Here is a 27,531-nt window from a genome sequence, read left to right on the forward strand (position 1 = left end):
CCTTTGGGGCAGGAGGAGAGGGACGGGAAACCCAGGGCCCATCCCTGCCTGCTGCCGGCTCCCTTGCGGAAACGCTGCAGCTGGGAGTCCGGTCCGGGAGAATCGCCCCCTTCCCTCCTTCTGTCCTGTCTTAGGTCGCACGAGGGAGCAGGGCAGAAATTGAAGGGTGGGATGCCCGGCACCTTCATCATCTTACTCCATCCTCAGAGGTATTTTTACCGTCCGGCCCCTTCCCCCAACTTAACATGTGAGGAACAGGAGGCTGGGAGAGGTGAAGTCCCCATCGCGCTCTAAGCTCGGGAGGGGCCGGGCTGTGGAGTCACCTCCGCACTCATCACCACCCCACGCAGGCCGGTCTGGGCGTGTTGCAGGAGCCCCAATGCTTTCAGTTCTTCCAGGCGGCGGGGACCTGGAGGGTCGGGGAGCCAGAGCCTGGAGGGCTGACCCCGCAAGGAGAGGCGGGGCCCGAGGCGGGCCGGAGGGAGGAGGAAGGAGTCGGAGGAGGAGGGGACGCCGCGCCCCAGTGCCCTCGCCATCCAGTGCCCGGATACCCGGCCCTCGCTCCCCGCTCCCGGCCGCCGGCTCCCCGAGAGCCCTCACCCGCGGCTCTCGGCCCCCACCTCCAGGCCGGGCTCAGCACCCCAGCCCCGGTCGCGCCCCCTCCCACGTTCCCCTGTCCCGGGATCTAGTGCCCCCACCGCGACACCACGCCCCACGTTCCGCACACCGGTGGCTTCGCCCCTCCCCCAGGCCCGGCTCGCGTACCCCCGCCCCCAGTCGCGTCCCAGACCCGGGATCTCCCCCTCCCCCCGCTCACGCCCGGCCCGGGTCCGCACCCCCGGCCCGGCCGCGCCCCGGCCCGCGTCCCCGCCCCCGGGCCGCGTTCCGGCGGCGCCACAGGCCTGCTAGGCGGGCGCGCCATGGGCAGCGGCAGCAGCCGGAGCGGCCGCGCCCTGAGGCGGCTGCGCAGCCCCGACAGCCGGCCGGCGGGGCCCGGCGGGGCAACCCCGGAGGGCGGGACGGGGCCGCCAGTCTCGGTGACGGCGGCGGCGGCGGCGGCCCGGGAGGAGGCCTGGGAGGCGGCGGCGGAGGGGGCGGCCGGCCCCGGCCCCGGCCCCGCGGCGCCCCCCGACGGCGGGGACGAGACGCTTCGCCTGCTGGACCAGCTGCTGGCCGAGTCGGCGGCCTGGGGCCCCGGGGAGCTGGCCCCGCGAGGCCCGGCGCGGCCCCGACCCGCAACCGGCACCGGGAGCCCGGTGAGTGTCGGAGCCCGCGGAGTCGGTGGGGCAGCTGCGCCGGTTCCTGCCCCGGAGCCCCCTCCCCGCCGGCCCGCACGCCGCGCCCTGTCCCTCCGGGGCCCCCGCCCTGTTGCCCTGTCCCCCAGCCCCCGCGGCCGTCCCGCCGCGCTCTCCCTGCTCGCCCCCTTCCCCTCTCTGCCTCCTCTGGGTGCTGGTCTCACTGCCTCCAATTTGGGGGGTGACAGTGCTGTGCTGGCAGCAGCCTTAAAAGGCAGGGAGACAGACATCCCTTAGCAGAAATGCATCTCCCAGGCTTGCTTCTGGCCAGAGCTTGCCTTTTTTTCCTTTTGGAACTGCGGCTCCTTCCAGCCTAGGTAGGGGCTGGCCAGCGGGGCTGCTTTCTTCTCAGGTACCTCCCCCTTGGCCATTCCCCGGGCACTGTCGGAGGAAGATGCTAAGAGGTGGGACCGGTAGCCAAACAGTGTTTACAAAGGCCCCTCGCGTCAGACACATCAGGATCTTTGCTTTGTGGTCAAGCAGTTTGCATACTACTGGCTATTTTTGAGATGCTGTGCAATTTCTTTTTGGCTTCCCAATTCTCTCTTCCAGAACACTTGTAATAACATCCCCGCTGTTCTAGAAAAACAATAAAAGTGAGCACTCTCGCATGGCAACAGCCTTCACTCCAGCAGAGCTGAATGAACAAGATCTGTGATATCAGCTCCTGGGCTTGAGGAGGATGTCCAAGGCAGTTCCCCCCTTCCCCGGAGTCCTGCAGGCTTTGCTTAACAACTGCTGGGACCAGAGGGAGGTGTCTTCCGAGGCAGCCACCAAGCAGTGGAATCCTGGAAGCTCCTCAGTGAGGTGGGGAGGGGTGGGGGGAAAGGACTGGGCCAACCTGGACACTGCAGGGTCTTCCTCCCCTGTCCTCCTGCCCAGCCCCTGCTGCCCTCCCAAAGTGAGCTGCAGCAAGTGGGACCCAATTATATAACAAGATTCCTTTAAGATTACATCAGAGTTCCATTATATAACCCTCAAAATGGATAAACAGTTGAGAAATTTTGGGGGAAATTCTGAGACGGCATGGAAGCAATCTTTTAGGGATCAGTTGTCAAGTGCTTTGGAAACTTCAGAAGCGAAAATGGAAAGAAAACAGAGAGAATGGATTTCCCTCCCCCGTCCCCACCCCCATTCGCTGAGTATCACAGCAACCCCTAGGGTGCATGGGCTGCCTTACTCATTCTTTCAGTCATTTCTGAGGTATTGCTTGAGCACTTACTGTGTGCCGGGCATCGCTCTGGGTGCTAGAGATGAACACTGATGGCATGCAGTCCTTGCCCTCAAGAAGTTGACAGTGTAATGGGGGAGAGGGATCTGCAAACAAAAAGTAGAATACCTGTGGGCAGCCTGTAGAGAGAGTCCACAGGAGGAGCAGCTGGCCCTCTGGAGAAGTCAGGTCGGCATACCAGCAGGACAGCACTTGGATCTGGAAGGGTCTGTGGCCCTAGCCAGGCAAACAAGCAGCAAAGGGCATTTGGGCAGAGAGAAGCCTGCGAGCAAAGGCAGTGGCGGCCGGGGCATAGGGTACCCAGGGTGTGGGTGGGAGCACGGGAGTTGAAGAGGTTGGGAAGGGTAAATGCCAGGCTACGGACATGTCACGCTAGGAGTATTCCCTGCTGAGGAGTTTGGACTTTACCGTAAAAGCCGTGGGTATCTTTGAAGGACTAAGGGGAGTGACATTTTGTGTCTTAGGAAGGTTGGACCAACAGCCATGGGGAGGAGGAACCGGGCAGAGTAAGGACTAGGGGCAGGATGTCCAACTGGGGCTGCTTCAGCGGTCCAGACGGGCAGGTGCTGAGGGCAGCAGCGCAGTGCGAGGGCTGAAGGGCATGGAGTCGAGAGAGACTAGGAGGTGAAGTCAGCCCGCTGGGGTCGCTCTTTTGGGTGCGGATTGTTTGTAACTTCTGTACCGTAGATGTTTCTTTTTTTCTTGCGGTATGCGGGCCTCTCACTGTTGTGGCCTCTCCCGTTGCGGAGCACAGGCTCCGGACGCGCAGGCTCAGCGGCCACGGCTCACGGGCCCAGCCGCTCCACGGCATGCGGGATCTTCCCGGACCGGGGCACGAACCCGTGTCCCCTGCATCAGCAGGTGGACTCTAAACCACTGCGCCACCAGGGAAGCCCCTAACCATGGAGTTTTTCTGCTCTTATTGTGTATATGTTCCAAATCAAGGTAAATTTTTCCCTTACATTTTGGTAGAAGCAACTTTAAGTTAAATATTTTTTTTTTGTCTGTGAACCATAATACTTTGTAATGAAACACTAGGTAAGAGGATTTTCACTCTGGATTGTAAATTTAGGAAAAATTATGGGCAAATTTGAGGTAAGACACAAATGTGAAGGATACAGTAGTCTCTCTGCACTGGGGCTGTGTTACAAATCCCCATGTCCAAGAAACAGGATCTCAGGGAGAAAATGGGTTGAATGAGGCCAAGGCCGCTGGGGAACCCGTGACAGTCTGTGTGTGGATTTACATTCACTGAAATACAACTACTGAGACACTTCCCCAAATAAAGAACATTTCCATGACACTCCTAGTTTCCAGTCCAGTTCCATAAACTCTTGGTACCAGTACATGTCAGCTAGAAAGAAGTCTTTCCCTTCATGCAGTTTTAAGTTTGGGTGCGTGTTCACTGCAGAGACGCGCATGAGATGTTCGGTTTCCTGTCAGATGACGTGCACAGTAAAGAAGGGGAAGGAGGATTACGTCCGTTGGGCACCTGTTCTGTGTTAAGGACTGAATTAGGTACTTCCTGGTCATTGTCCCACGTTCCCCTCTTCAAACAGCCTTTTAGATAAATAGTGCTTTCGATTTTACAAACAAGGCCATCTCAGTCCCAGGAGATTGATAACATACCCAAAGCCACACAGCCAGTAAGTGGGGGTAGCAGAGTTTGTAGCAGGCCTGCCGGGCTCCGGCCCCTCCGTAGACAACCTGGAACGTTCCATGCCTTTTCCATTTTCCAGATGTCCAAGTCATAAGGCAGATCCCACACTTCCAGTGCTCTGCTCGCAGTGGCACTAATGCCTGGCCCGTTTTTCTTTACGATTTTTTTTTAACGTTCAGTAATCCCTAGCATTCCCCAAGCAAATTCATCAAGAACCTGTATTTTGTCTGATAAAAGTACCACCCATCTTGCCCTCATAATACCCCCTGAATGTTACTTTCGGCAGCCTCCTTATTCATTCAGATGTTTAGGTGCTTAGGGATCATACAGTTTTTACTAAAAGTTGTGAGACTCCCAATTATTCACTTAGTACATCTGTCACCAGCATCCTTGTACTTGAGCATTTTCATGAGCCCCTGCGTGTAAGCATGTTGCTGGTTGCACGGGGGCAGAAGCAGAAGAACAAAGAGGCAAAAGACTCAGAAAGAGTCCTTTCCCCATCCTGTATCAGGTTTGATTCCTGTGAAACAGAGGGCTTTGCAGTTCACTTACAGTCACTTGGAAATTGTTCAGATGTTGTAATGCAGCTGCTATTTATTCAGGCTATTCTAACAGCCGGCTCCTTACATCCATTGCTTTGCTTAATCCTCATCAGAATAAGTTCCTGCCAAATTGGTGTCGCCTCCCCGCAACTTCGTGTCGGAGAGGAGTGTACAAGGCCCAGAGAGGTAGTTCACTTGGCCAGTATCGTGCAGTTTGAAAGAGCCAGTCAGAGTCGTTCTGACTATACCTCTGTAGAGCACTGTGTATACTGGAATTTTAACTGAGTGAATTTGCCATCAGGAGGGATTCTCACTTGTTCCCTGATTCCTCTGGTGCTCAGTTTTTCTCTGAGATAGGTCTCCATACCCCGGCTTCTGTGATTGTGTACAAGATGTGTTCCAGTCTCTAAAGATGTGTTCAGCCCAGAAAAGGTTATGCTTACTTTTAAGTGTTTGTTTTTGAAGTTAGAATAGGTAATATACATGCACGTGAGAAAAAAAAATTGTTCTTGGTTGTTCTCTGCAATAAAATACTTAAAATGATCTTAGTCATGAGAGATGTGGGTTTTTTTAAAAAAATATTTTATTCATTTATTTATTTAGGCTGCGCCAGGTCTTAGTTGTGGCATGTGGGCTCATAGTTGTGGCACGTGGGCTTCTTAGTTGCGGCATGCATGCGGGATCTAGTTCCCTGACCAGAGATCGAACCTGGGCCCCCTGCATTGGAAGTGCAGAGTCTTACCTACTGGACCACCAAGGAAGTCCCACATGAGAGGTTTTAAATAAAAAGATAAGCCCTATATTAGCTTCACTCTACAATTGTAAAGGAATATATGCTCATTGCAGAAAAATTGGAAAACAGAAAAAATATATAATAAAAAAATATAGAGAAAAGGAAATAAAGATTGCTCATAGGGCTTCCCTGGTGGTGCAGTGGTTAAGAATCCACCTGCCAACACAGGGGACATGGGTTCGATCCCTGGTCCGGGAAGATCCCACATGCCACGGAGCAACTAAGCCCGTGCACCACAACTACTGAGCCCGCGCGCCTAGAGCCCATGCTCCACGACAAGAGAAGCCACCGCAATGAGAAGCCCACGCACCACAGCGAAGAGTAGCCCCTGCTCGCTGCAACTAGAGAAAGCCCACGCGCAGCAACAAAGACCCAACGCAGCCAAAAATAAATAAAAAAATAAAGTTCCCTTAAAAAAAAAGAGCGTAGTGTAGATATACAATTTATAGCATCCTTTTATTTAGCATTATAGTATAAGCATTTCTCCCATCATAATGTCTTCATAATTTGCCCCCCATCCAGAAGTAGTGTTATTTAATTAATCTTATTGTGAGACATTCAGGCTGTTTCCAGGTAGATTTTTTTGTTTCTTTATTTTTTGCCAATATTGAGAACCTTTTGTTTTTGGCCATGCCGCGTCGTGGCTTGCGTGACCTTAGTTCCCCGATCAGGGATTGAACCGTGCCCCCTGCAATGGGAGCGTGTAGTCCTAACCACTGGACCACCAGAGAATTCCCGTAATGTTGAGAATCTGAAGAAAATTGTATAGGCAAAGACCATACTGCATCATTAACAGATTAAAATGTTTCCCACTATACTCTTTAACTTACCAGCTGTCACCTGTTTTCATTTCTTTTGTTCTTTTTTTTTTTTACATCTTTATTGGAGTATAATTTCTTTACAATGGTGTGTTAGTTTCTGCTTTATAACAAAGTGAATCAGTTATACATATACATATGTTCCCATATCTCTTCCCTCTTGCGTCTCCCTCCCTCCCACCCTCCCTACCCCACCCCTCTAGGTGGTCACAAAGCACCGAGCTGATCTCCCTGTGCTATGCGGCTGCTTCCCACTAGCTATCTATTTTACATTTGGTAGTGTATATATGTCCATGCCACTCTCTCACTTTGTCACAGCTTTTAAAGATATATATCATTGAATTATAACAGTCTTAAAATTTTTTTATGTAATCGATCTCATAAGCGGCTTTTCATGCTGTTGCATGATATTCTTCATTATTATTTTAATGATTGCAAAATACTTCATCAAGTTCACGTACTTTAATTCACTAAAGCATCTATTACTGTTCTAGACTAATTTTCAACTTGTTCCTGGGCAGTCTTAGGTGCCCAAGGCAGAATTCCTTTCCCAAAGTCAGAAGAACTTCAAAATCAACAGTATTTTAGTGAGATATTGAAACTGAAAACTATTTAGGGTGGGAGAATTATGTGTGAAAATCTAAGGGTTTGGATTTGTCTTGTATTAAGTTATTTAATCAAATTGTGATTTTTTAAAAAAATGCAGCAGTATCTCTCTCAATCAGTGGTCTATTAATTAGAAAAACGTACCATCTAATATTGGTCTATCCATTCAACGTTTATTTTTTGAGCCCCTACGTGTGCCAGGTACTGTTCTAGGTGCTGGTTATACATAAGTGAACTAAACAGACAAAACCTTCACTAACCTTCGGTCATGGAAGTCCAACAGTGCACAAAATAAAGTACAAAGAACAAAAAAGCAGTAGGGGCTGGGGAGAGCAAGAGTGGTGGCCTGGTGCCCGGACAGAGAACAGGGAGCCTTGTGGCCACCGGAAGGCCTTGGCTTTTTTGGGGGGGTAGGGGGTGGGATCATACCGGTGCCCCCTGCATTGGGAGTGCAGAATCTTAACCACTGGACCACCAGGGAAGTCCCAGGCCTTGGCTTTTACTTTGAATGAGGTAGGGAAGGCTGGAGGAATTCTGAACAGCGGATGGCATGATCTGGTTTGTTTGAAGGCTCACCCTGGCCGCCCTGTTGAAGACAGCCTGGGCTGGGATGGAGGGGCCAAAGCTGGGAGCAGAGCTGGGAAGCTTTTGCAGGAATCCAAGTGAGAAGAGGGATTGGTCTGGACTAGAGTGGTAGTGAGTGAGCTGGGAAGGACCGGTTGGCATATGGACCTAGATTAGAACTTGAGACAGCCAGTTTACTAATGGATTGGCTGTGGGTTGTGTGAGAAAGGAGTCAGAGGACCCCAAAGTGTTTGGCTTGAGCAGCTAGAAGGACGTAGTTGCCATTAACTGACATGGGAAATGTGGAAGGGGCAGGGTTTGAATGTTGTGAATCAGGAAGTTGTTTTAGAATATGTTGAATTTGAGATGCGTGCTAGGCATCTACACAGAGAGATCAATTGAAAAGATCTTTGTAAGAGTTTGGCGTTCAGGGGAGAGGCTGGCTTTGGACTTATAAATTTGGCGGCCGTTAAAACATAGAAGGGTTGCAATTAGATCAGACCACCAGTAATACTGAGGTCGGCTCACACCTGAGTGTGTGCCAGGTACTGCCCTGGGTGTTTATGTGTGTGACCTGTGTTCAGAGGTAGAGAAGATGAGGGGACATCCTAAAGGGAAGAAAAGCAAGAGGATGCAGGTCTGGAAGCCAGGGGAGGCAAGTATGTCAAGGAGGAGGTAGTGACCAGCTCTTGTAAGTGCTGCTCGATGGGACGAGTGAGGTGAAGTCTGAGAGCTGACCATGGAATCTGGCGGCTTGGAGGTCCCTGGTGCCCTTGGCCAGTGCCGTTTCAGTGGAGCGGTGCAGGAAGCCTGATGGGCTGGCCTTCATGGAGGCAGGGAACTGGAGAGTAGCCAAGGCTTTCAGGAAGGTTCTTTTTACAGTGCAGTGTTGGTGGGTAGCCATAAAGATGGCTCCATTAGGACACTGAATTAACCGTAAACTCTCAGTCCCAGAATGGGCTAGATAAAAGAAGTTTGGGGGATTAAATGTGCTAGTGACATTCAAGGGTACCCTTAAAGAGGATATTCTGATTCAGTCTAATAGATATAAATTCAGTGTTTTTACTACCAGGTGATGATAATTCATACTCCCCACCGCCGCCTAGTAAATCTTAGTCACTCAAGATCTAGGGAAGATCATTGTCTGTCTTCTAGGCTGAATGACTCCACTGTCCACCATTTTTGCAAAGGTTCCATTTTGCTCTAGCGAAGGAGGACCAGGATGACTCTTTCTTGTCTTTTACCGTCAGCCAGGGATTCCCAGTAATCCTGGCTCACAGCTGCTGTGGGATGTGAAGGTGAAAACAGGCATCAAAATGATTCCGTGGCCGGAAAGCAGATCCGCCAGAGGGCTTTGAAAGTGACGGATACTCTAATGGACTTCTGGCAAAAAGCCACTATTTTGAAGACAGTTATCATCTGTCCGCTTTCAGATCTCTAGCAAAGAACACAAATTTAAGTGGCAGTAAGTGGCATTTGATCAACCTAGGAGTCATAGGAGAGTAAAGCGCAGTGCGGACCCCCAAGGCTCATACCGTGTTGGGGGAGGGCTGTGAAGTGAGCGTTCCTCATGGAAGCCCTGGAGTGGAGGTAAGTAGGAATTATTACATACAAGGAGTTGAATAATCCCATCCAAGGCAGAAGTCTTCGCATCCAAGAAGACCTGACATCTGAGTTGGTTGTGAAGGATCGGTAGAATTTTCCAGCCGTCAGTAAAGGAGGGAGCATTCCATAAAGAGCTAGCAGCATGTAGAAGAACCCAGAGGGACCAAGTGCTTTAGGAGAACAGCATGTTGTCCATAATGGCTGGACAGCAAGGTGATGATGGCTGGACGGAGCGCAAAAGACAACGAGATCGGTTTGGGTCATGATTTCACAACCTTCTAGGCTAAAGGGTTGAACTTTATCCTGTAGGCAACAGGGAGCTAGTGGAAATTTTGTGTTTTTTATTTTTAAATGATTATTTAAAAAATCAGAATAGGTAATATACACGCACATGAGAGAAAATGTAACAGGTACACTGAAAGGAAAGTTTCCCCTCCACCCTGTCCCCCACTCTCTCCAGTTCACTTCTCCAGAGACGCCCACCTTATCGAGTCCTTGTGTCTCCTCCCCAGCCTCTGTTTAGAAAGACAGGGGGTGGCAGGAGGGCGGAGGATGAGAGGCGATGGCGCGGGAAGCAGGGTGCCCAGGTGGGAGATTCTGCAGAAATCCAGGTAAGAGGCGATGCGAGAAGGCGAGGTGCACACTGGTTGTGGGAGCAAGGGACGGCGGGCTGTCGCAGAGGCACCCGGGTTTCCTGCTGGTGTCGTAGTGTCGACAGCCATGCTCAGTGTTGTGCAAGTGGCTTTGGGGTGTGAGGCAGACAAGTTCGTGGGCCGTCAGAAGCTCAGGTCCACTGTACAAGGTGGTTGGAGCTGGCATGTAACTCTGTGAACTTCAGCATCTAGATGGGGCGACGAGGGAGAGCATGTGGGTGGGAGGAGAAGAGTCCTGAGCTGGAGCCCTGGAGAACTCCAGGAACCGGAGGAAGACGCTTCCTCTCAGGAGATGTACGGAAACAGCCAGATTTAAAAGTGTTTAGAAGCGCTTGCCTGGAGATGGGGTCAGAGGTGTGACCCCAGAGGGCTCCCTCCCTCCGTGGTTCCGGGATGTGGGCTTTGTCCATGGTGGGAAGCCTGACCGTAGTGAAGGTTGGAAGCGGGGTCTCCAGCGCCTTGCCTGAGGCCGGGCCCCAGCGGCTGGTGCCGAGTGCTGGTGCGGGGAGGTGGGGGAGCGAGGTGGCTTGGGCGTCACCGCAGCGTCTCAGTGAGGCGCTGAGGAGGGCTTCCTTGCCCAGGAGCTTCGGGCTCCCCCAGCGCCTGGGACGAGCCCTCGCTGGACTCCGGTGCGGACGGTCAGCAGTGTTTTTTGCAGACGGAGATCCTCAGCACCTGCGTGCTAGGAAGGCAGCCTCCAGCCCAAGGCTACCATTCAGGTTCCCAGCAGACTCGGCTGCTTCGGTTCCTTCGCAGTTGGAGAATCACAGATTGCTGGAGCTGAAGGGACCTTAGAGACCACCAAGGCTACCTTCTCATTCACATCCCAGGCCTTTGGGTCCCAGCAGGGTGATTGCCCAAATCCCCAGCAGGACCAGGATCCACGCCAGGTCATCTGCCTCCGGGGGTGAGGATCCGGCTGCCCGTGTGAAAATGCGTTTGCAGGTGCTTCATAAGGTGTTATAACGCCGTAGATACGTAATTTATCGTTATTTTCCTTCAGTCCCGCCCTTTACCTTCTCCAGGTCTCCCCGGCCTTCTGTCTCTGGAAGCACTTTCCTGAAGCAAGGCCTGGTGAGGGGAGGTGGGCGCCCTGGGACTGGTGGCTTCAGAGTCAGAGCCTCCTTTTGTGAAAGTCCTTTGTCACTTTAGGAACGCAAAGCAGCCCTCACAGCAGAGTCCACTGGGCCTGCAGCGTGTGCTGCCTGGGAAGCCATGAAGTGGAGCTGTGTGGGGACAGTAGCGCCCCCGGGGGTGAGAGGACTGAACCCGACTGGGAGAGTGCTGAAACCTGCTGAGGCCAGGAGATTCGGTACCGGGAGACCGAGTTCACTCTTCTCTCCACTGCAGGTGTTAACATTTCCATAATGAAGCATAAGCAAACCTGGGCTCCACAGAAGGACAGTTCTTAGAGAGGAGGGGGGAAGTCTACTGATAAAACACAACAGGCTCATCGTGCAGCGTGAAAGAAGCCAGGCAAAGAAGGGTGCATGCTGTCTGACCCCATGTCTTTAGGCTTCTAGAGAGGCACACGGGTGTGCGGTGACAGGGGCCGACTAGTGGCCGCCTGGAGATGGGAGGGCGGAGGAGGGAAGCAGGGAGCATCACCGGGGGTGATGGATGTGGTTCAACAGTGGACACACCTGTCAGACCTGTCAGATCGTATTCTGCAGACGCCTGCAGCTTGTTCCAGGTCAACTATATATATTATTGATATGGGTACTTTAAGAGTTAAGGGGAGAACTCTTTAAACAGAAGAAGCAGGATACACATATTGTTAAATAAAATATTCAGTGGGTTTTCTAAAGATTAACCACTGATACTTCACTTTTTTTCAAAAAACCCTAGTTGTAAGAGTCAGAGGAGACTTTTTTTTTAAATTAATTATTTTATTGATTTTTGTCTGCGTTGGTCCTCATTGGTGCACACAGGCTTTCTCTAGTTGCGGTGTGCGGGCTTTGTTGTGGAGCACGGGCTCTAGGTGCGCAGGCTTCAGTAGTTGCGGCTCACGGGCTCTAGAGCGCAGGCTCAGTAGTTGAGGCGCACGGGCTTAGTTGCTCCGCGGCATGTGGGATCTTCCCGGACCAGGGCTCGAACCTGTGTCCCCTGCATTGGCAGGCGGATTCTTAACCACTGCGCCACCAGGGAAGTCCCAGAGAAGACTTTAAGAAATCATCTTATTGAGTTCTTCCTCAGATGTTTTCTGCTTCTTGTTCAGCTGTGGTGTGAGTTTTTCAAAGCCCCCCTAGGATCTCGAGTGATGACACATCACATGCTCATCCTGAGTTCAGCCGGGTTCCCACGGCCCCAGTCCAGGCGCCATGGCCTCCCCGGGGTCCAGATGTGTCCTACGGAGCAGGAGTGGCAGGCTTCCTGCTGGCTGGGAGCTTGTGTCTGCACTAGGCCTGGAGCAGCCGCCAGGGGCTGCTGTGTCTTTGCTTTTCACAAGCTCCCGAGCTGCTTCAGCAAGTTGGATCTTCTGGGAGGCCTGCCTAACACATTTTGCGTCTGAGAAAGTCAAGTTAAAGGCTTAAACTGACGAGAGGAAGAACCACACGTTCAAACCACAGAGAGAAACACAGGTAAAGAAATGAAAGATATAACAAAGCTGAGTTGTCAGGGAAATTAGAAAAGAAAAGAGTATGGCCTCTGTGTGAGTGCAGCCTTGGGGCGTCCAGTCCACATACTTGATGCACCGCATCATCGCGGCCCTGCAGCTGGCAGCGTGTCCCCGTTAGTAGTGAGTAGAGCAGCGCAGAGAAGAGGAAACTGGCTGACGATGCAAATGTTTGATTCCGATTTCTTGCTCCTTCACTCAGTTGCCCTCCTGATGGGAGAAACCATATATGTAACAACTCTTACAAAACCTGGTAATGAGAGGAAAAGCCCCAGCAGGTGCTGGCAAAAGCTGGTTCCAGCAGAAATGGACAAGAGGGAACTAGGGCCCCTATTGGATGACTTCATAAAAAATAGCTGAAGGGTAGTTGAGTAAAAGGATTACTTTACTTTTCTGTTGTCCCTGAGAAAATAACCAGGCTCCGTGGCTGAAAACTGCAGGGAGGAAGATTGGTGTCAATATTATACGAGAGAACTTTCTCATGTGCCCAAGAGAATTGAAAGGAGGCTCTCAAAGAGATATCTGTGCACCCGTGTTCATAGGAGCGTTGTTCACAATAGCCAAAAAGTGGAAGCCCCCCAAGTGTCCCTTGGTGGATGAATGGATAAACACAGCGTGGTATACACGTGCAGTGGAATATTATTCAGCCTTAAAAAGGAGCGAGGTTCTGGCACGTGCTACAACACGGATGAACCTCGAGGACATTACGCTGAGTGAACTGAGCCAGGCAGAAGAGGGCGAATACTGTATGATTCCACTCAGGTGAGGTGCTAAAGGACCCATTTCTGTCGGACAGGAAGGACAGGGGTGGTTGCTGGGGTTTGGGGGATGAGAGTTGTTGTTTAATGTGGACAGGGGTTCAGTTCTGCAAGATGAAGTTTGCGAGATTGGTTAACGTACTTCACTCTGCGGAACTGTACGCTTACAAATGGTTAAGATGGTAAACTTCAGGTTAAGATGGTTTAAGGTGTGTGTATTTTACCACAATTAATTGTTTTTTGAATAAAAAAAATTAAAAAGAATTTTCAGCTAGTCTGAGCTGCCTGAGCAGGAATGGGCTGCTTCAGGAGGTGGTGGAGGTGAGTGCGTGTGTGTACGTGTGCATGCACACGTGTGCGTGCCTGTGTGACTTGCCCTCCTCTCTCTCATCTTCGTCGCCCCTCCCTACCCTCTGTCCCTCTTCCCATTGTGAATTCCTTGCTGACTTGGGAGTCATCTCCTCTTCATCTTTACACTCCCCAAAGGCACGAATATTCAAAGGAATATGCAGGGAATACTGAGTCCCCGGGGCAAGATCACTAGCCCCTAGCAGACACTAGCCGGCCCCACAGGTACCCCTGGGAGGAAGTTGTGCACCTCCGCTGCGCAGCCCACCTCCGCGTGGAGAGAGCGCCAGGCAGGCAGGACAGGCTCTTCTGGCCAGTGCGTGGGGGTGGCTGTAGTGGCAGGCGGCTGCCACGACCCATGCCACAGGGCCTGTGTGGCCAATGCGTGGGGGTGCCTGTGTGGCAGGCGGCTGCCGCGGCCCATGCCACAGGGCCTGTGTGGCCAATGCGTGGGGGTGCCTGTGTGGCAGGCGGCTGCCGCGGCCCATGCCACAGGGCCTGTGTGGCAGGACACACCCAGGCTTGCTTCTGCTAACCACCACTAACGAACATCTCCCAAGAAACACATCAGAACTAGGTTCTCAGGGAAGCGTATGCTGTCCTGGAACCTCTCAGGCCTTGAACACCAAGGTCTTCCCTGCGCTCTCCTCCTCACGCCTTCAGGTTCTCTTCTAGCAGGGCTGTGTCAGAGGCTACTCTGGGCTGGACGTTGGGTCAGATGTTCGTAATGGTGTTTACTGGTCGCTTACAGGATAGGCATTGTACTAAGGATGAGACAGAAGAGAAAGAGACAGATTATCTTTCATATCTCTGCAGCCCTGAAGGCTACGTACCTATTACACAAATGAGTAAACTGAGGGTTAAACTGATTGCACAAAAGTTTATAGCCCCCAGTCTGTGCTCTTATCATTTTGCTCATTGTTAACATGTCTAAGACTTAACTTCTCTGGTGACATTGCACCTCAAAAGCATAGGGTGTGGGTCTCCACAGCAGCTGACAGAGCACTGGGCACACTGGGGTACTGATGATTGATTAATACCTGGCGATTGATTAATCCCTGGGATTAAGCCTCAGAATAGGAGGATGGAGGGGGACTTTAAAAACGAATTTGGCGAGAATGCAAGCAGATTCCTGTGGGGGCAAAAGCCCAGTTCTGCCTATTGGTGGTGTAGGATTATGTGCCCAGGGAGCACCGTGGGAAGGAAGCTCATCCTGCTCTACTGTTAAAAGGAAAAAACAAAACCTTTAAAACTCCCCAATGTCTGCAGAATACGCAGAATAAGACTCTTGATTAATCATTTATTTAGGATTAGTATCTCTCTCCCGTTTGTTTGTCTTTTTGTGTTGCTTCCAGAGAGACTCTCTCAGTTTGACCTTCCGGGTAACTGAGCTTCTCTTCAGCTGTGTCTAATTTACTCTTCAGAACACCTCCTGAGGTTTTACTTCCTTCCATCATAGATGGCATTTCCAAAATCTCTAGCTGGTTATCTTGCACAACAGCTTATTCTTGTTTGGCTGAGACTGAATCATTCTCCTTTTAAAGTCACGTTCAGTCTGCTCGAATCACTTTTTTCTCAGGTTTAATTCTTTGAACTGATGAGTTTGGTTCCTGCCTCCACGTGTCACAGAGGAGGGTCAGGATATGCTCCTGGTGAGTGTGGCCATCGTTAGCGGTCTGGGAACAGTTTCCTGTGCTTCCTGGTGTCAGCGGCTGCCCATGCTACCCCCCCTCTCCTGTCCCAGTCTGGGGGATGCACCTCTGTGCCCTGTCATTTGCACAAGCAGGCCCCTCCTCTCTGACCCTTGCCTCAAGGCCCTCTCCTGCTCTGGTGTCTGTCTCCTCTGAACTTGGAGCCCCCAAAGCTGCTGCTGTTAGACCTGCGCGGTCTCCTAGGAGTTTCGACTCGCCCAGGAAACAACAAGAGTCGGAAGCCGATGCAAAACGCAAGAGGTTTATTGAAGGCCGGTGCACCGGGGTTCCTTGGTCCTCACGCAGGAGGTCGAAGAAGGAACCCTTTTGGGCGCGAATATGTCAGTTTTATAGGTTCCCACTGCCCCGTATGTAAATTATAGATTTGGCTGTGTTCTCCTGCTGATTGGTCCCGGCTTAGGCTCGGACCAGAGAGGGAACTTGTCCCTAGCTGCCTGATTGGTCTTTGACAGACACCTTTTTTACATTTTGTTATCTCCCTCCTTCTCGGAAGGGGGCCGGACATCCTGGAAATTCACCCATTGTTTAAGAAGCCCCTATTGTCTGGAGAGTTCTTAATCATTAGCTGGAACAATGTCCCTCGAGTCCCACACTGCTTTGTCCAGCAGCCCCCTCCTGTGTGTGCTGGGGGCTGTGGTTTCCTCCATCGATCTAACCCAGTCTGTCTTCCAACAACCCCTACTACCGGTCTTCCCTGGTGGCACAGTGGCTAATAATCTGCCTGCTATGCAGGGGACACGGGTTTGAGCCCTGGTCCAGGGAGATCCCACATGCCACAGAGCAACTAAGCCTGTGCACCACAACTACTGAGCCTGCACTCTAGAGCCCATGAGCCACAACTACTGAAGCCTGTGTGCCTAGAGCCTGTGCTCCTCAACAAGAGAAGCCACTGCAATGAGAAGCCTGTGCACCACAATGAAGAGTAGCCCCCGATCGCCGCAACTAGAGAAAGGCTGCGTCCAGCAATGAAAACCCAATGCAGCCAAAAAATAAATAAATTTATATATATAAAAAAAAGAATATGCCTGCCAATGCAGGGGACATGGGTTCGAGCCCTGGTCTGGGAAGATCCCACATGCCACAGAGCAACTAAGCCTGTGTGCCACAACTACTGAGCCTGTGCTCTAGAGCCTGTGAGCCACAACTACTGAGCCTGCTCGCTTAGAGCCTGTGCTCTGCAACAAGAGAAGCCACTGCAATGAGAAGCTTGTGCACCACAATGAAGAGTAGCCCCCGCTCGCCGCCACTGGAGAAAGCCCGTGTGCAGCAACAAAGACCCAACACAGCCAAAAATAAATAAAAATTTAAAAATTTATATAAAAAAAAAGCTCTGCTACTTTCTAGTCTTGCAGTACTGTTAGAGATTTGTGAGTTGTTTTGTTTGTTTTGTTTTGTTTTTTGCTTATGGCCTTTTCTGTCATTTCTAAGGATTTGGGATGAAAGTGGGAAGCGGGCCTGCATGTTTGGTTTACCATTGTAATCACGGCTTCTGATGACCCGTGCACTTGTAGTCCACACCTCGGTGTCTGGCATTGGATTTTTCTCTAGTTGTGTCATCACGCTAGTTTTTTTCTGCCCAGCTGTGAGCTGCTCTGGGCAAGGACCATATCCTGTATGGGTAATAGAACATGGCGCACGACAGGGCACATGGACTTGATGAATGCTTATTCACGACCTCTGACGACTCCGTGTATTTGCATATGCAAATATGTTCCTTATCTGAAGTGCCCTTCCCCTCTTTTCCACCTGGTAAACCCCTACTCTTTAAAAACTCCAGCTAAAATGTCACTCTTGCCACTCTTCTTGGAAACCTCCCATGGTGTTTTTCCCATTCAGAGTTGGTTTCCCCTCCTCTCCCAGCCCTTTATAACTCGGCTACAGAATTTATCACATAGCATCGCATTGCATTTTTATGAGACTCTCCCCGTGAACTGTGAGCTCCTTGAAGACTCGGTTCTTGACAGTCGTGGCCTGTCCTGGGGGGCACTGCTCGTGCCAATGGGGGATCTTGTGCACAAAGCGGGCTGACGTCTGGCTGGGCCATGGCCTTGCTCAGCTTCATGGGTCAAAGGCTGGTGTCCACAGTGCCCTCAAGTGCCTTATGCTGGGAACACAGTATGGAAGGTTATTCAGACCCCTCTGCTGCTGAAAATAATATACTGGATATAATTAATGTAGTAAGAGTGTCCTTGAAACATTAAGTGGCTGGTGAGATAGTGAGGAATTACCAGCCCAGATCCAAGAAAGGCAGAATCAGAGATGCAAATAAGACGTTGGGCTGCATGTGCCTCAGGTGAACTTGAGCTTTGGGGCTGATGGTGTCCAGCAGTAAAGGGAACAGAATTTAGGGCCCAATGAAAGTTATAGTAGGTCCTTCCCTCATCAATCCAGGACCTTCGGGGGACGGCAAGGAAAAGTATCGCAGCACAGAACAGTGAAGGAGGGAAGAAGAGCCACAATCTAGCTGCCTCTTCAGGTTTGCAGCCCCAGTTCCCATCACCCAGGTGGTCCAAAATGCCTGAATGCATGGATTTAATTTCAAGTGGCCCCAGACCAGGAGTGCCCCCTGGTGCCCGGACAGAGCAAGCTCATGTCCTCTCTGGAGGAAGGCATGTTCCTCTCAGGACAGAGACCACCCACAAAGTGTTTTCAAGGCTAATGAGCATCAAACAAGAAAAAATAACCAACCAACCAGAGAACCAAGTGAATACTAGAAGAAACAAAGACAACAAAAATAGACCAATGAAGACTTCAGTTATTTTTTTGGATTACCAGACACAGATTATAATCAACTATGTTTATTTTATCTTATTTAAGGGAAATACCTTTGAAGGACCAGGACCTCTAGAAAGTGACCTAGCATATTTTAAAAAGAACCAGATAGAACTTGAAGAAATGAAAAATACAATAAACAAAATTAAAGATTCTGATGGTTTGGGTTAACAGGAAATTAGACAGAGATGAAGAGAAGATCAGTGCCCTGGAAGACAGAACTGAAGAAATGACCTACACAGAGAGACCAGGATCTGATAAAGGACAACTTGAGAAAAAGCCACAGCAAACCTAATATTACATTTGAAATAATGAAAACTTTTCCTTTCAATAAAGGAACAAGGCAGAGATGCCTGTTATCATTTCTTTTCAAGGTAGTACTGGAGGTCCTAGCCAGTGCAGAAGGGCTAGGTGAAAAGTGTGTTTCCCTTCTGGGACCAGAAGGGAAAAAAATCAAATGGCCATTTTTCTCAGATAATGTGAACAGGAAGAAAGACAGTCCAAAAGCATCTACAAATAAGTTATTAGGACTAATAAGAGAGTTTAGTAAGACTGGTGAACACAAAATGTATATATTTCAATCATATATCTGCGGAAACAAACAGGAAGAAAATAAAATTTTATTTAAAAAAGGATAATATCAAGTATCTAGAAACTGGTCTAAAAAGAGATATCTATGACCTCTACAGGGAAAATAAGACTTCTTAAAAGACATTAAAGAAATCCTAAATGAACGGAGAGGTGTTCCTTGTTTTTAAACTGGAAGACTTGTTATTATAGATATCAAGTCTGCCTAAAATGATCTGTATGTTAATTCAACCCCAACAAAATCCCCAAGGGGGACAAACTGACTGCAGTACACATGTAAGGAGGTGCAAAGAACCGGGAAGAGTCCAGGCTTATTCTAAAGCTGTGGTAACTGAGATGGGGTGGTGCCGGCACAGGACAGGCATGGACCATTGGAAGAGTTTGCAGACAGACACGTGCGATGTCTGTGCACCCTTGACTGAGAACAGAGAAGGCACAGCCGAGCAGCAGGGCAGGCTGCCGGGCAGTGCTTACATGGACGTCAGGACTTCCACTCCTGGCGTGAGAGATGGGGACATGCTGGCCGTTAGCTGCCGGGGAGGTGGGGAGTCTCTTGGTGTGAGCTGTGTAGGTCACTCCCCTCTCCCAGCCTCAGCTTCCCACATGCAAAATAGGCGGATGGAACTAGACAGCAGGGGAGCCTTTCCACTTTCCAGCTCTGGTTTATTCAGCCCTGGGTTGAATGTGGTGGCCGTCTGTCAGCACAAAGCCAGGGCAAAGACAGGCTGCACCACTGCCAACCTTCTGATGCCTCCTCCTTTTGTCTTTCTCAAGGTGTCCCCGAAACGGAGCACTGAAGACCACCCAGAGAGCAACAGTGTCTCTGAGTAAGTACAGGGGCGGGGCGGGGGGGGGAAGCACATCTCCACCAGAGTCACAGCCACCCTACCCCCCGCCCTCCCCACGCCTCCGCATCCCCGGCCCTGGCCCCGCCCATTCACTCAGAAGCTATTTGCAGTGGCTCATCTGTAAGTGAGGCACAGTCCTTGGCCTTCAGGAGTTTCCAGCCTAGAAGGATGGCAGGTGGGTCCCCCGTGATCCCATTACAGCGTTAGAAGGCAAACACATTTAAAACCCCTGGAAAGTGTCATCTGAGGACCCCAGGCCCAGAGACCAGGCCTTCTCTGTCTGCACGGCCCTGGGCTGTGGGAGGATTCCAGGGCCCCAGGAGCAGCCAGCACCGGGAAGCTGTGCGGGGGTGACCTTGGGCCTCTGGCTCATCGTGCCCTTGGCTTTCTCGTCTCTAATTGGCTCACGGTGATCGGCCCTGGGTCACTGGGAGGTAGGTGAGTGTGATGCTCAAGACCAGAGATGTGAAAATTCTGGCTCAACAGCTATTTTTATTACCAATTCCAAACGGCTCAGGGCCAGAACTTTGCCGGGTTCCCTTATTTAACGAACATTTGAGGAGACCTTCTCCCGAAGATTGGGGTCTCTTCACACGGGCTCAAGGGAGGTCTGAAAGGGGACAGAACTGCCGAGGGCTCGTGGAGGATGATGTTTAAGTGGCTCGCAGGACACGTATTTTCACCAAGGAGAGAGGGCAGGTGCGTTCCAGGTGGTGGGCTCCACAAGCAAGACGCAGGTCTGAACAGGACGCCACGCACAGGCTGGTGACGTTTAGCACAGGGTCTGGGGGGAGAAGGAGGGCCTTGAAGGCCAAGCGGAAACCGTGGGCCACTGCTGTCCGGTCAGAGGACGCTGGGATCAGCTCTGGGAGCTGGGACTCCACCGTGGCCGCGGAGGTGAAGCGGTGAGCACGGGTACACGGGCTCCGCCCCTTGCCAAGGCCAGCGCTTCACTCAGCAGAGAGGAGCATCCCTCCCGGTCCCCCCTCACAGGCCCTGCTCTTCACTTGTTTTGCAAACCGTCACAGGCTCCGCTTAGCACAGCTGCCTCCGGGTGGGCTCAGCGCCCCCGTGCACTCCCGTGCTGGACTGGGCGCTGTGTCTCGCTGCAGTGACCGGGCGCCAGGGCCGCCTCTGCTCCGCTGACCTGGGCGCCCGAGCACGTGGCGCGGCTGAGGACCTGGGCCCGGTGCGGTGCCAATGGAGCTCCGTCCCGCCTGCATATTTCTACTGATTGTAAAGATAACTGGCAGTGACTTTCTTAAGTTTTCATCACCCCAGGGACTTTAGGAGGATTAAGTTCTGCCTCGAACAAATTAGCTGTTTCTTCTTATTTTTAAATGAATAGGTCCCTTCACCTCACATGCAAACTCCAGGACATCCCTCACTAGGAGTACTTCATTCATTCATTCATTCACTCCCTCAATATACTTTAGTGGGAGCGTCCTGAGTGCCACGCTAGGCCCTGGACTCCAGGCTGGGTGGGTCCCAGGCTGGTCCTGGCTCACTGGCGGCAGAGGGGAGAGCGTCATGAAGGTGAGATCAGGGCTGTGCCTCCCAGGAGCAGGCTCTGAAGCCATACAGGCCTGCCCCAGGGTCTGGACTGGCAGTAGCCGCCCTCCTCTGTTCCCCAAACTTGGGCTCCCCTGTCTGTAGGGGAACCTCTCTGAGGAGGGAGCGGCGGGTGTCCTGCCACCACGTCCACTGTGGCCTCTCACTGCCAGCAGCCGGCCCTGGGCTCCTCCACACAGCCAGCGTGCGCCTCCCTCCCCGCCCCCCAGACTGGGCACACACAGAGCGCAGCCCACAGCACCCTCCTCTCCTGGTTCCTGCAGCGCCCACCCTTCCAGCCACAGACAAGCCCACCGTCCCCTTCTCCACCACCAGAACCCCTCAAAGCAGCGCTTCAGGGAGAAGTGTCCTAATGCATGCAGTTTACTTTGAAATGCATCCAGAAATCAGATAAAGTAATAGACATGGGATAAAGTAAACCCAGCAAAATGTAGCAGAAAAATATTTACTTAATTTTTGAATCCACGATTTCAACTTTTCGGTATGCTTGAAAGTCTTCGTAATAAAAGGTTGAAGAGGAAAATCCTCCCAAACTCAGTTCAAATATCTCCTCCTCAGAGACTCTCACCCTCCCCTCCCTCCGTGTCGACCTGGTGAGTCTCCCTCCTTCAGCAGTGCCGGCTCCAGTTCACACCACACCTGTACGTGTAACGCAGCGGGTACCTGTGACAGCCTGTCTTACCTCTTCACTCTCAGCCGCATCTCTGGGCCCTCACAGCACCAGGCCCAGAGCGGGTGCTTCACAGATGCAGCTGAAGGGAACGTTCGGTGTGAACCTGGGCCTGTGGGCCTTGACCCCCAGTCCTGACCATCCTCGATGTCGGCCACGCCCTTTCCCCAGGGTTGGGGTGTGGAAGCAACAGAGCTGAGCCAGCCGGGCTGGCTTTGAGGACAGGGCTGGGCTGGCCTGACCTGAAGTCTGTGAGGATCCGGTAGCAGAAGCCTAGGGCCTGTGGAGGGGAAACAGGGATTCAGGAGCCTTCTGTCTGCAGCTGCTGCTGAAATTTGCTCATTATTTATTCTGTAAATGCTTGTGGGATGCCTACTATAAGCCAGGCCTAGGCCAGGCACCCCGTTTTCCTAATGAGTAAACAGATGCAAGGTATGATTTGCCCATGGTCAAAGGGCCAGTAAATTCTAGACCCAACAGACAGTATAAATGACTCACCTCATTTTGCATGTGGCTCTGTAGCCCAATTATAATTGATTTGCTCTCTCTGGGGAAGAGTAATGGGTTTTTGTTTTGCATGACTTTAGGAATCTCTGACATAGTGAATTATAATTTAAACAAAGATTCAATTCTTGACTCCTCAGTCCCTCTAGGAACCATCTCTCCCTTTTAATGTCGTGCTCCCCTCCCCCAAGTAGGGGGAGACTCCACCTCGGTCTTCAGGCCCCCGGGCCGGCAGCCCCACGGCCGCTGGTGGACAGTGTTGCCCACCAGACAGGCTAGGATGGCGTGAGGCCGAGTGGAGCCCTGGCTGCTGGGGCTGCAACACCTCCTGTCGGCCTCCCCATCAGCCTCCCCTGCTGGCCTCCCTGTCAGCCTCCTCTGCCGGCCTCCCCCATCAGCCTCCCCTGCCGGCCTCCTCATCAGCCTCCCCCATCAGCCTCCCCATCAGCCTCCCCTGCCGGCCTCCCCTGCCAGCCTCCCCTGCTAGCCTCCCCTGCCGGCCCTGCCTCCTCACCCCCTTTCTCCCCCATGTCCCAACTGCAGGGAGCGTCGGGCGCCTAGAGAGAAAGCCCTTGCTGAGCTGTGGGACCGGGTGAGGACGGTCTGTAGCCAGGTCACCATGGGACCGTGGGCAAGGCATTTCTCCCCCATCCACAGAGAGGGGGCTGGCCTGGGTGACCCCAGAGGGCTGTGTGGGAGGCACATGTCATCTCTGGGCTTGGGGAAGTGGAGTCCCGCCGTTAGACCCTCATCCTTGCTGTTCAGCGCTGGGGGCCTGTTAGGCGGCACACACCCTGAGGTGACAGTCAAGTGGCCCAGAGCCCAGCTCCTGCCCTGCATTCCGCGACAGCAGACAGGGCCCTGGAGGCCGCTCTGAACATGTCAGGAGCGCGACAGCAGTGATCAGGTGGGCCTTAGAGATCATCCAGCCCAGCCCCCCAGCTCACATGGCAGCACGTCTCTGGCTGGCAGGTGGGAGCTCAAGGTCCCTTAGCTGGCAGTGGGCAGCTCTGGCCTAACTCCTCCTTCAGAGGTAGCCCCTCAGGCTGGCAGCACCCAGTTCGGCCCAGGTTTCACACCCTCCCACCTGTCAAAGGTGCTGAAGGGGGCAAGGCCATGGCCAGGCACAGGTGGACACCGCCGTGGGACAGCCTGCAGGACAGGGAAGTCGGGGGCACAACAGAGTCCAGAAAGCCGGAGAGGGGGTGGGCAGCCGGATCCAGGCCGGTGGGAACCACTTCCAGGGGCCCAGGTGGCAGGATGAGGATCCGAGATTTGGTCACTTAATACACTGCCCAGCAGGTTGGGGGAGTGGCCAGGATCCTGACGCCCAATCCTGTCCCAGCGTGGCAGCTCCTGTGAGACACCCCCGCCCACCCAAGGGGCAGGCACAGGGCGTGAGTCAGGCCGATGGATAGTCAAGACACAGCTCACCTTTGCTGAGGGCTGGGCAGGGTGCAAAATTCAGTGTCACACGCTGTCCATGCATTAGCTCATTTATGCCTCAGAATGAATTTAAGAATACAGCTCTATTTTAGAGAAAATTATCACTGAGCTAGTAACTGGCAGAGCTGGGATTCAAGCTGGGTCTTCCCATCCCCGGGCCCTCACCCTTAAGCATCAGAGGCACTGGCTTCCTCACAGCGTAAGGTCTTGGGTAACATTGGGGAGATGAAACCAGAGAATCAGGCAGGGGCCTGCTGATGGAAGAGGTTGAGGAGGTGTTCCCGGGGCAGAGGTTTTCAGTTTTAGTTTTAGGATGGATTAGAATTCCATACAGGGGCCACCGTGGTTGTCCAGTAGAGATGTGGAGTTTGAAGGTAACATCTTGTTTCCCATGTCCATGTTTCTCACCCACAGAGCCCCAGGCAGCTGCCACAGGAGGCCTGAGAGGCAGTCAGCCATCACATACGACTACTCTGAGGAGGAGCTGATGGCCAACATCGAGCAGGAGTACTGCTGCTAAGGCTGGTGCTGCAGCAGCCCCGTGGTCAGCCAGCGGCCAGTGCACCGTTCCTCCCAGCCCCAGCCCCAGCCGACTGGGTCTCTTAGGAACCTAGGCTGGGCGCACACATCCCCCTGCCCTGCCCAGGGCTCTAGCTGGAGCTTAGCCACCTCCAACATGCAGTTATTCCCAGACCTTTCACAACTGCCCTCTTCAAATCCATATTCAGACAGTCCTGAACGTGGCCGGCAGCTGGCCATCATGCTTGCTGGCAAGAGGTGATCAGCTGTGCAGATCCAGGCCACAAGGAAGGCACAGGTGCTGCCCCACAGGTGCGTGGGCAGGTGACCTGCCGGATACCTGCCCCTCCTCTCAGTCTCTGGGGAGATCCGTCTACAAGGTTCTCCTGGGTCTTGAAATGCTTCCCCTTTCTGAAGGCCCACTTGCCACCTGCTCCGAAGAAGCCTCTTTACTGAGCGTGGCTCAGACTGGACACTTTGCGAACTCTAACACACGTCCCAGAGGGCCCCAAGGAGGTTCCGCTCTGGAGGGCACACCCAGGAGGTATGCCTTAGCGAGCTGGAGGGAGTCACCCTCTGTTCTGCAAATGAGTCGCCTGGAGATGTTATTGAAATGCAGATTCTGATTCTGTGGGTCTCCAGCAGGGCCTGAGAGTCTGCGTTGTTTCTAACCAGTTCCCAGGCGATACCCAGGCTGCTGGATCCCAGCCGTGCCTGGAGTAGCAGGGACCTTGTCTGAGCTTTAGGCCTGGCTGACTCTTCCTTCCCCGGTGCTGGAGGCTGCCCAGAGCCACGACCCACCCACCTCCCCAAAGAGAGGCCTGTGCCCCTGCAGTGGGTGCGGTGGGACAGGAGCCAGAGACCCCGGTTCTGATCCTCGCTCTTGCACTACCTTGCGGTCACTTCCCCCCTCTGGTCCTCAGTGAGTCCTGGAGGCACGCGCCGTCCCCCAGCTCTGACCATCAGGGATCACACAATCCCAGGCTTCCTCGGTCTCTCGTCCCCGTCCCCTGGGGGCACGGGACTGCCTTCCCTGCTGAGGGTGACCACTGGCCACACCTGGAAAGGGTCCTTAGGGCTGCCGGCTCTTCCCACCTGGAAGAAGGTAGAAAATCACAGCAGTGAGGCCAGGAGAGCCTTAGAACATTCCCAGCTGACTGATGAGAAAGCTGACACCCTGTGAATCAGGCAGGGCCTGGAGGCGAGTGCTTCTTGCACGAGAGGTGCACAGAGGGCCTGCTGGGTGCCGAGCGCGGCCCCAGGCCTTCTCTTGGTCGCTGGGTATTGCTTCTGAGCCCCAGCCTTCTGCTCTGGAGCTGAGTGTGGAACCTGCTCATGAAGGGGAGCGGGGGGGAAATGTGGCTGAAATAGAGGCAGGAAGAAAAACATCTCCATGTCGAAGGTGACAATGACACATCGATGTCTGGAAAAGTCTCAGTGCCACACACGTGTCTCCTGGCTTCTGTGGTGGCGAGTTCCTCTGAGATGCTACAAAGCCCAGGGATTTAGAAAACACGCTCCGTTCCCAGCTCTGAGAAATGCTGTGCCCGTCCTCCCGGGGAAGAAGCCAGGCCACGGCCCTCCTTCTGCCCCTCGCACGAGTTCTCAAAGGGGCCCCGCCTGGCTCAGGTTCCCTCTCCTCACCTAAGGTGAGCTTTTCCAAGACACTCCCCTTTGATGTTCTGAAGTCTCAGAGCCACTTCTCACTGGGCTGCCATCCAGTGAGATAGCACCACTGGGTGGACGCCCCTGGGGAATTTCTGTTCAACCCCCCCACTCGTTCTGACCTTATGAGCCCCTGCTGCTGTGAGCCCGGCCCTCTGCTGGATGCCAGGGTTCGTGTAGCAAGATCTGGTCTCCACTAGTGAGGACATGCTGTTTCTAGAGGCGCACCTGTAAACATGGACTCACGGCTGTCAAAGAACTGTAGCCAAAAGCCCTCTGAAGATCTAGCCTCTGTGGATTGGGGATGTGGCTCTTTTTCTGGGCTGGCGATAGTTAGGAGAAAAGCCTTCTTGGTTGCCTTTGAGAAGACAAATAACGTTTGAGGCCCGGACGTCCTGCGCTCTCCCAGGAAGGAGACGATGTAAAACCAGACCTTTGGGGTGGTGGCACCTGGACCCCCGGCACCAAATCAGACCTTAACAGGTGGGCGGGGCTCAATTTTCTGGTGTGATGAAACCCCTCTGGAAACAAAAAGCTGCCTTTTCTGTGACGTGTGAACCCTGGGAAGGAGCAGTGACACATTTTAAGTCCTCAAGAGGTGGATGACATCCGATGGACACCCTGTGGAGCTGGGTGCCCCAGGGTGTGCACATGAGACGGAAAAAGCGTGTGGTTTCGTGTGGCACTGAGGGCACCCGGCTGCGCTTTCAAGGTCCAAACCACCAAAATCAGGGGCCTGTGGTCGGCTGTCAAGAGTGGCACCACGTGGCAGCAAGGCGTCCACACAGCAGGGTGTCCGCTTGGACTGGGTGTCTCTGTCCCTGGAAAGTGGCGGCTACAAAGACCCCAGCCTGGGATAACTAAGCCCGAGAGGTTTAGGACTATTTTCAGGGAAGGGGAGAAACTGCAGAGGGAGGGGCTGACTTTTCTACTAATCTCGTGAGGAGAGGATTTGAGTGAAAAATAAAAATAACATGACCTTAGTAGCACAGGTTACAGACATGTTACTTTTTTTTTTTTTTTTTAATTTATCCAACATCTACTTGAAGAGGGCGGGCTCCAGGCCAGGCCCTGTGCCAGGTGGGCCCTGGGGGATAAAATAAAGATGTGATGCGAGTGAGCAGAGTGAGGTGGGAAGAGCCGTTGCTGTCGGGGTTCCAGCATCCTCGCTGCTCCCCGTCCTTGGGCAGCTTGGGTGATGGGGACTGGGCTCCCCGGGGAGGCCCTGAAGCTTCTCCCTGCCCAACGACGCCTCTTCCTCCGCCCCGGTCACTGGGAAGCCTGAGGGACAAACGGCCGTGCGCTGGGACCCCGCGGAGCCACGCGGATGAGAGGTGGGCGGGTCGCGGGGGTGCCGAGCCCGCGGGCGTCGCGTGGAGGGAGCTGGGGGCGGGCTCCCACCCGGGTCTGCAGACACTCAAGGGGACCCTGGCTTCGAGCCCGGCCCCATGCCGGCAGGAATCTTCCCGGCAGAGGGGCTTCTGAGGGTTCCCGGAGCGGTTTCTGCGGATTGGGTCCCCCGCGCGGGGAGCCGAGCTCGGGTGCGCCCCCTCGAGGCCGACCGCAGGCCCGCAGGCCCCCAGGCCCGGCGGGCGGGCTGCGCGGCTGCTGAAGCCCGGGTCCCGGGTTCTTCGGGGGCTCAGAGGTGCGTGTGCGGACTTGCTGCCCCGCTGTGGCCTTTTGGTAGGGGTGTCTCTCAGAAGAACCGCCTGGGCACCACCTGTCACAGCTCGCGTAATTCCCAC

General features: G+C 53.2%; 1 protein-coding gene across 1 annotated transcript; it reads left to right on the top strand.

The window, feature by feature from the left end:
• The first annotated feature begins 399 nt into the window (after positions 1-399).
• On the top strand, positions 400-26,911 carry CYS1 (cystin 1). Its single transcript, XM_027113832.1, has 3 exons — positions 400-1,256; positions 19,337-19,389; positions 24,017-26,911. Exons 1-3 carry the CDS (start codon positions 921-923, stop codon positions 24,120-24,122), a joined length of 495 nt encoding a protein of 164 aa, XP_026969633.1. The 5' UTR covers positions 400-920; the 3' UTR covers positions 24,123-26,911.
• Positions 26,912-27,531: the final 620 nt, after the last annotated feature.

Source organism: Aethalodelphis obliquidens, unplaced genomic scaffold (genome assembly GCF_003676395.1).
Source record: "Aethalodelphis obliquidens isolate GAN/ISIS:26980383/991018 unplaced genomic scaffold, ASM367639v1 scaffold12, whole genome shotgun sequence".
Classification (NCBI taxonomy): domain Eukaryota; kingdom Metazoa; phylum Chordata; class Mammalia; order Artiodactyla; family Delphinidae; genus Aethalodelphis; species Aethalodelphis obliquidens.